This window comes from Myotis brandtii, unplaced genomic scaffold, assembly GCF_000412655.1.
Source record: "Myotis brandtii unplaced genomic scaffold, ASM41265v1 scaffold886, whole genome shotgun sequence".
Taxonomy (NCBI): Eukaryota; Metazoa; Chordata; class Mammalia; order Chiroptera; family Vespertilionidae; genus Myotis; species Myotis brandtii.
Genome location: NW_005371625.1, coordinates 117,187 through 126,443, shown reverse-complemented (window position 1 = coordinate 126,443; position 9,257 = coordinate 117,187). Strand labels below are relative to the sequence as shown.

General features: G+C 35.3%; 1 protein-coding gene across 1 annotated transcript in view; it reads left to right on the top strand.

The window, feature by feature from the left end:
* The window catches only part of ERGIC2 (ERGIC and golgi 2), a 33,072-nt gene extending 24,209 nt beyond the window's left edge, over positions 1-8,863 (top strand). Inside the window, exons 11-14 of the mRNA XM_005884977.2 lie at positions 3,190-3,287; positions 6,225-6,387; positions 7,398-7,480; positions 7,646-8,863. Coding sequence (XP_005885039.1) covers positions 3,190-3,287; positions 6,225-6,387; positions 7,398-7,480; positions 7,646-7,708 — 407 coding nt within the window. The 3' untranslated portion in view covers positions 7,709-8,863. The remainder of the gene's footprint in view (positions 1-3,189; positions 3,288-6,224; positions 6,388-7,397; positions 7,481-7,645) is intronic.
* Positions 8,864-9,257: the final 394 nt, after the last annotated feature.

Genomic DNA, 9,257 nt, shown 5'->3' with positions numbered 1-9,257 from the left:
GCAGTGAGGGGCGACCAGGCCAGCATTGGGGGGCAGTTAGGGGTGACCAGGCCAGCAGAGGGGGGAAGTAAGGGGCGACCAGGCCAGCGGCGGGGGGGGGGAGGGGGGCAGTTAGGGCAATCAGGCAGGCAGGCAGAAGAGCAGTTAGGAGACAACGGTCCCGGATTGTGAGAGGGATGTCCCGGATTGGAGAGGATGCAGTCTGGGCTGAGGGGACCCCCTCCCCCCGTGCACGAATTTCATGCACTGGGCCTCTAGTATAGTGTTATAATCAGATACATTAAAGATATTTTACTTAAAATACTGACTTACCTTCAGAGTGTTTTGTGTTTGTATGAGAATGTTTTCACTTAAGGACACTTGAGTGTACTGAATTTAGAAATGTCTGAGTAGAAATTATAAACTCTTATAATCTAATTTTTAATCTAAGTATATGTTCATTGTATACCAAAATGCATTAAATATTACTTTAGAAATGTTCATTTGAAAACAAGTTGGCTATTACTATGTTTCATGATGCTAAAATGAACTATTAATTTCTGTACAGAAGTGGTTCTAAATATAAATATTAATTTTCAAAAGGCTTTTTTAAAGTTTACTTGTTCCTAAATTCAAAAGACTAGTAGGTATTTAGAGTTATGTTATAAAATGCCACTAGATGAATGTCAGTAAGTTATTCAAAGCTTTAAAGCAGATATACTCTTCTCCTCTTAACATATGTTCTCTTGGGCCTCTTTTCAAAAAGGATAAAAAGTTAGCATTAGAAATCTGTGTTCAGGTAACCACCTTCTCCTTAATGTTCTCCAGAAATTTTGAGGGGATTACTTAACAGATACACCTTTAAAACTATGCAGATTTGAACATATCTAAAACCTTTGGAACAATTTGTAGCTTGCAGCAACATTTCATTCAACTGCACCCCACCTGCCTCCCACCCCCCAGACTGGCAATTAAGTTATTTAACAAACATGTAGCCCTTTCTTGAATTAACATTAGACAAATAGATCTTCAGTTGTTGTCTTGCCACAGGTTAAAAGGATTCTAGTTTTTCCTGTCATATTTCTTTGACCATGATTTGTTATTTATTGCATTGAAACTTCACTCCAGCTTGTGGAGAGTTTCCCTTTGTCCTTCATTTTTACCCACAAGTCTAATTATCTCACCCATATGTGAGTGAGATAATTGGTTATTGCCTCACCACTCTCAGTTTCAACTTTTGTCATAAATACTTAAAGCCTAAACACCTTTTCTCCTATCACTTTCAGCTTGCTCTCTCTATGACATGATAGAGCAGTGATGGCGAACCTATGAACTAATTTTTTTGGTTGATTTTTCTTTGTTAAATGGCATTTAAATATATAAAATAAATATCAAAAATATAAATCTTTGTTTTACTATGGTTTCAAATATCAAAAAATTTCTATATGTGACACAGCACCAGAGTTAAGTTAGGGTTTTTCAAAATGCTGACATGCCGAGCTCAAAAGGTTCGCCATCACTATGATAAAGTTTATTTGTAAAATACCTAAATCTAAGCACAGAATGAGCAACTCACCTTACATCAAAGAACAAGCTAAAGGATGAAACTGAAGACCATCCACAATTGATATGCTATGTACTGGTGGTAGACAAAGTTGACACCCTTTCACCCTAATATTGTCTATGATAATATTTAGGATATTATGTTGAAATTAATAATGGGAGAACTGGTAAAAAACTTTATTTTTTAAAGTTAGTGTGGTACAAGTAGTAAGAGAAATAAGTGATGATATTGAAACAAGCTTTGATTTATTATGTTAGAAACTTGTTTAATGCTAGTGTGTGAAGAAACCATTATACATACCTCTCTGCCTCATATCTACAGTTTCACCCTTCCTTCCCCTATTCAAAACCCTTCCCTCTCCTATTCAGAATTAGACTGAGATAGAAGACAGACATTGGATTGGTAGAAATAAAAATTCATTTATGCTGAGCAAAGAAAACAACTAGACACACAAAACTATATACTGTATACTTCCATTTATATGAAATTCTAGAATAGGCAAAACTAATCCATGAATTTTATAAAATACTAGAGGCCCGATGCACTAAACTCGTGCAAGAGTAGGCCTTCCTTCCCTTGGCTGCCGGCACCAGCTTCCCTCTGGCACCTGGGACCCGAGTTTCCCTCCAGCAGGCACCCAGTACCCAGGCTGGCTTCCCTCTGGCCGCCGGCAGGGACCCAGGACCCGGGACCTGGGCTTCCCTCGCAGCCCCAGCTTCGTCCGGAAGGTTGTTCGACTGTCTGGTCTAATTAGCATATTACGCTTTTATTATATAGGATAGACCTAGAGAATTAATGTTTTGTACTATGTAAACTGTTAATTGTTTAGAATTAAAAATGAGTAATATAATGGTATTTATGACTTGTACTAAACCTAGACATGCCTAATCTTTATATATAAAAGCCTGAACAACCGAACGACTGGTCACTATGACGCACACTGACCACCAGGGCGCAGACGCTTAACGCAGGAGCTGCCCCCTGGTGGTCATTGTGCTCCCACAGCCAACCTCCCGTGGCTCCTCCCCCCGGCTGGCCAACATCCTGTGGTCCTGATCGCCAGCTAGGCCGAGGGACCCCACCCATGCACAAATTCGTGCACTGGGCCTCTAGTGACTATAAATATGATCCTTTTGATTACACAATAACCCAAGCCATCCTTGAATAGTTCCTTTAGTTAGTTTCTGCTGTGGTGTCAATTTCCTTACATTTAACCAAAGGGTGGCTAATTCAGTGTTGGTTTACTTACATATTTTAAGATATTAGTAGAAACTGAAAATATGTCCTGTGATGGTTAGAGTATTGTAACTTTTCTCTTACTAGTTTTTGTACTGTAAAGGAATGCTACTTTTATTTTCCATATTTGATATAAGGATGGTAATGATTACAAAGATATCTAAGTGACTAGTTCATCCTTTTAAATATCTTATAAAAGATACGTATGTGACTATTTGAAATATGCTTACTGAGAAATTATTTTATCAAGTATTATATTGATTTCATTTAGTCTTTTAAAATTACTTTTTGTTAGACGTTTAGTCACAAGCATTACATTTCTATTAGTGTATTTAATAGAAGGAGGATATGTTTGGCAGTAGTTTTGTTGCTACTGGATTGATGGAAAACACAATTTGTTTTTATTCTAGACAACCAGATGTTCCAATATTTTATTACAGTTGTGCCAACAAGACTGCATACATACAAAATTTCAGCAGACACCCATCAGTTTTCTGTGACAGAAAGGGTAAGTTAAATCCAATTAATGATTTTTTTAGCATTTTATATTCCTCCTGCTACATAATAAGGTTGTACTTTCAGTTGGTGCCCTCCCCCATTTAAATTTGTTGAAAAATTGAAATGCATTAATATTTTAAGACAATAAAATACCAGAAATGGGTCTTAATATGTTCTAGTGAAAGAAAAGAAGTAGAGAAATGGGTGTTAATATGTTCTAGTGAAAGAAAAGAAGTAGCATATATATTTTTTTTAATCTGGAAGGTTTTGTATTCAATTAATAACTCAAAGTTATTAAATTGATGGCATTAATTATTTTAGTCTTAATATCTTAATTTTGTAATGTTTTCTCATGTATTGGTATAAACAGTTTTCTTATTTGCTGGCAGATTCTCTGATTGCTGTTACTTCTTTTTTAATTAATGTATCTAACCTTGGTCATGCATGCTTATTGTGGCTCAGATAACAGATTTTGAGGGTTTGTCTTCCTTACTTGTGCTTTGTCTACTTAAGAGGACAAGTGTTCTGCAACCTTAGGGTGCATTGGCCTTATAAATAAATATGACAGTGAGGATCAGAGTGCTGGAATTGGACAGTTTAATATTTCTCATCTATTCTGGGGTCATGTTTTCTTACTGTGTTTAAGAATGGTAAATATTCAAATAGTAGTATTCAGAAGAATTCTAAGGCAAATTTAAGTACTTAAAAATTTGCTTGAGATGGAGTTTTCTTTTAATAGTCTTATACTTTGTGATGGCTTTGTCCTTAATGCTTATAGAATTTTCCTTATTCTTAGATTAAATACTAAATATTTTAGGGGTGAAGTGTCATGTGTTTAAAACTTTTCACATGATTCAGCAGGGGAATCAAGTATGTACTGGTATAATAACTCTGTGTGTGTATGTAACTAGGTAAAGTGTACACAAGTATATATTGTGCTTTTCTGCATTTCTGTATGGGTAAGGAGATACCATTTCTCACTAAGATTGGCACCACCTGATGTCGGTCTACATAGTGGCCAAGCTTTGGGGAAAACAGGCACACATCATTGCTATGGCAATGCAAAACAGCATAGTCTCTAAGGAAGGGAATCTGGCAGTATCTATACAATGACTCAGTAATCCCAGTTCTAGGAGTTGAATACAAGGATAAAAATAGAGAAAATATCACAGTGATGTGTGTATGAGGGTATTCTTTGTGTTATTTATAGAATACTAAAAACAACTTAAGTGGTACATCCACAATTGAGGAACATGCAACTTTAAAAAAAGAGAGAAAATATATAACTGTATACCAATACGAAATTATCTTCATGATATATCCTATATAATAAAGCCCTAATATGCAAATCAACCAAATGGCAGAACGACTGGTCGCTATGACATGCACTGACCACCAGGGGTCAGACGCTCAATGCAGGAGCTGCCCCCAGTTGTCAGTGCGTTCTCATAGTGGGAGTGCCGCTCAGCCAGAAGCTGGGCTCATGGCTGGCGAGCGCAGGGCAGTGGCAGGAGCCTCTCCCAACTCTGCTGCAGGTGGGCGGTAAGGAGTGAGGTGTCCTGGACTGCAAAAGGGATGTCCGCCTACCAGCTTAGGCCCACTTAAGCTGGCAGGCAGATATCCCCCAAGGAGTCTTGGACTGCGAGCGGGCACAGGCCGGGCAGAGGGACACACACACACACACACACACACACTCCAGTGTATGAAATTTTGTGCACCAGGCCTCTATTTTAAAGAATTAAATAAAATAAAAAATAGAATCCCAGAGCATTTGACCATTGCAGAGTATGTTTGTGCCAATAAGGTGACTAAAACAGTTGTGTTTCACTTAAGAAACAAAAAACACAAAAGGAGTACCTGGAGTTGGTAAAGTGGAAGATGAGGGGGACAGAAATTGGGAGGACTGGCCTTCATTGGTCCTGCAACCCAAAGGGGATCATTATTAGTCTTTTGTTCCATGGATAGTCTGATTGATCCCTGAAATATCTTTCATCCATAGAGGTGGTGAGAGTATATTTTGGCATGGCTGAACTTATCAGGGCTTTAAGATGAAGTCACTTTATTGGAAACTTGAACAATGGCTTTATAAGGCTCTATTGTGTTAATAGGGGGACGGGTTTTATAATGTCCAAATAAAATTGTTTTAACTTACCTTGTTATTTGTATTCTAAAGCTTGCAGTTCAATTGTAGCTGAGTCAAAATAGGTAGGGCCTGACAATAAAAGTCATAACAAAGCATTGTGATAGTATAGTTGTTTTGAGCTATAATAGAAATGTTTTAGAAAGTTTGCAAACTTGATTTTGAAGTGTAAACAGAATGAATGAAATAGAATATTTTCTTAGTGTGCAGTGTGGTAGGTTTATAATTTTAGTTTCATTTCTTTCAAGAAAACAAATTTTTAAACACTGAACCAGTTTAAACCAAATATTGATATCTTTAAAATTAATGCACTATTTTTTTTCCTGTACTATATCTCATGTTTAAAATGAACAGCAGAGAGTGAAATTGTTTGTTTTTAAATCTGATCATTTAAATAACAGGAAGTAAATGATTATTTTGTAAGTGCTTAGCAAAGAAATATAAAAAAATATGTCAAAATAAGAATTTAGTTTTCATTGATTTGGTCAATGAAGAATGTCCCACATAGTTAGTTATAAGCTCTTGAGCTCAATAGAAAATTTGTATGTTAAGTGACCTTTTAGAGAAAATCAGAAAGAATAATTTTCTCCTTCAGATTGCTTCTAAAGTGAACCACTCAAAGAATACAGAACAATTTGATTGTCTCTTAAGACCCTAGACTAGTGGGGCAATTCGTGCAGAGGTTTGGATGTCCCTCTCCCACAGTAGGGGTGTAGGGCTTCATAGTGACTGTATGTAAGTAACCAGCTGACATAAGTCCTGTTTTGCTTCTCCTCCTCTCTCTCCCCTTCCTCTGCCTTCCTTTAGGAACGTGTCATTAATCATGCTGCAGGCAGCCATGGATTCTCTGGGATATTTATGAAATATGATCTCAGTTCTCTTATGGTGACAGTTACTGAAGAGCATATGCCATTCTGGCAGTTTTTTGTAAGACTCTGTGGTATCATTGGAGGAATCTTTTCAACAACAGGTTAAGATTCATTCCTTTTTTGTCTAATTTCTAAAACTGTTGCTGACACTGAAATTAGGATGTTTGTACTTAAAAGGGGCAAAAAATATACACACTTTTTCATGTTTTGATATTTAAAGAACTTTTTCTTTTAAGACTTCATTCCAAATCTCCAAAATTAATAGATTAAGCATACCTAAACTCACTGCATTCAGTGATTTAAGGGAGATTACTTAGTGAGCTAGACAGATCCTGGAAGTGAATCCAAGTTCTCCCATTTACATAGTGATAGCCTTGTATAAATCGCCTACCTTTTCTGAAATTGTTTTCTCATCTATAAAAAAGGAAATAATGGTTCCTAACTTGCAAGTGTGTTGTAGAATTAGAAGAGAAAATGCCTAGAAATAGTAGACACTTGAATGTAAATTTTCTATTTGTTTTAAAGTATTTTTAATTGTATGATACGTAAAATAATATCTTATGGTACTTGGAACTATGTGATAGTTCAGTCAGTGTTTTTATGATTTTGACCTTTTTGCCCTGATACTATGGGGTTCTCTCAAAGATAATTACTTGCAGAATTGTAAGAGTTAAGTACAATAAATAGAGAAAGGAAATAGTTCTTTCTTTATCCCCAACCCATATTGAGTATTACATGGACTGAGTAGTTTATATACTTTGAATTATATTTTTTAGATAAATGACTAGCTTTTCTTATGAAAGTCTTTGTCATTGTTTCATTTAAATGCATTTAAATTTGTGGTGCTGGTATTTATTTTTTAAAATTATGTGGGTGGAAGATGTATTAAGCACTCTTGAAAAGATTACTTTGTCAAGTTCAGGAATCATTGGATCTTGTGATTTTGAAAATAAATTCATTTGTTTTAAAATTTAACTGTCATTACTTTTAACTGTGGGAGTAAAGCTGACTGCTTTCTTTCCTTAATCTATACCATTATAGTTCAGTTTTATATTATTTAGGAAATAATTACATTATAGCATAATTTAATTAAAACATTTTTTTATTACAGGCATGTTACATGGAATTGGAAAATTTATAGTTGAAATAATTTGCTGTCGTTTCAGACTTGGATCCTATAAACCCGTCAATTCTGTAAGTGGTATAGTATAAATGGTACTGATCTCTAGCTCGTAGTACTATTGTTAAATCTAAACAGTATCTTTTGGTGCCCAGAAAAAAATTGTCCCCAATAAAGCCTTGTGTTTAGAGGAACTAGTGTAATGAGTAAAACTGATTCTCTGGTCTTTTTCTCCCTAGGTTCCCTTTGAGGATGGCCACACAGACAACCACTTACCTCTTTTAGAAAATAGTACACATTAGCACCTCCTAGGTGAAGGAGAAAAACTTTTTGCCTGAGACATCAAACCTTTTTTAATAATAAAATATTGTGCAATATATTCAAAAGAAAAAAAAAAACATGAATGAAAAGCAGGAATCATACCTAGAAAAAAAAGAAAAAACCCAAACTGAAATCCTATATATGTTGTGTCTGTTACAAATGTCTTAGAAGAAATTATGCAGCTAATCAGTGAATAAGTCCAACTGGAATATTGCTTCGAAGATGACCCCTTCTGATATTTTCACAGCAAATGGGCAGTGTCGAAATCGGACCTTGAAGAGGCTGAAGGAAAGAGGTCAAACCACATCTAAAGAAAAAGGCATTAATAGTGCTAATGTCTGCGTCCTTTTGTTTTTAAAATATGATGTCAGAATAAAATATGGAAAACTAGTCTAAACTTTAAAAAGTTGTGATCAGGTCACCTTGTTAATAAAGGTAAACAGGGATGGGTTCACATGCCATAGCCATATTAATGTTAAGCCATAATGACAAGACCATTTATCCCATAGTTTGGTCTTTTGAAGGTAACTGCTTTTCTTTAACCTCTGGCTATTGACTTTTTTAACTATTCAAGGCAGGTGAATTCAAAGACCAAGGTGAATTCTTACAGGGGCAGTACATAGGTGCTATAATATGTAACTGGAATCATTCACAAATTGGATGGTGGGCACTTATACAGGGAAAAGAAAGCACATGTTTTTAAAAGATGCTAAATTTTCTAATCTGATCATATTGTTGGTATACTGTGGGAGCAGGGGGTGAGTAATAAAAAGATACACTACTGATAATGAAAATTATCAGTTTGTAAAATATTAAGAAAAGTAGAATATTTTATACATGTTGTGGTGAGTAGGCGACAGGGTAACTTTAAATAAAATAAAAGTGTGAGGCAGCTATTTAAGTAAAACAAGATGTCATATCTGAGAGGTTATCATTAAATGATTTCCGTTAAACTATTAAACTGGATGAAAGAGGTATTTGCATTCAGAATGTTCTGAATGTGGTTGATTCTGTATTAGATTGTGTTGTTCTGTCTTTCTTACTATTTAAGACTTGATTTAAAATTTTCAGACTATAAAAGATTAAAAATGAGAGGGAGATATCATTCAGGTACCATTAAAAACATATTTGGAATATGTGTGCCAACATAAGTTTCCTTTTGTAATACTTAATGTTAGTAGAAGAATCTTCAACCAATCCCCATGGTGTAAATCACTTAGGGAAATAGGGAAACAAAAGTTCCAGGTAAGTACCAAGGCCAAGGCTAAAAAGCTAGATTTAAAATCATGGTTTTTAGAGGACAGGCTGTCACAAGTTGTAGTTTTTCAAATGGATTTTTTTAAAAAGTAAAATGGTTTCTTGAAAACACTTTGGACAGTAATGTAATGGAGAGGAGAAATACTGAAAAAACTTTGCAGTAAAGCTTATGTTGAATGGTATATTGCAGAAAATAACAAGCATCAATGTTTAAAATGTAGTTTATCATTAAAAGCCACAAAGTTAACTGATTAATACAGGTGACATAACAGG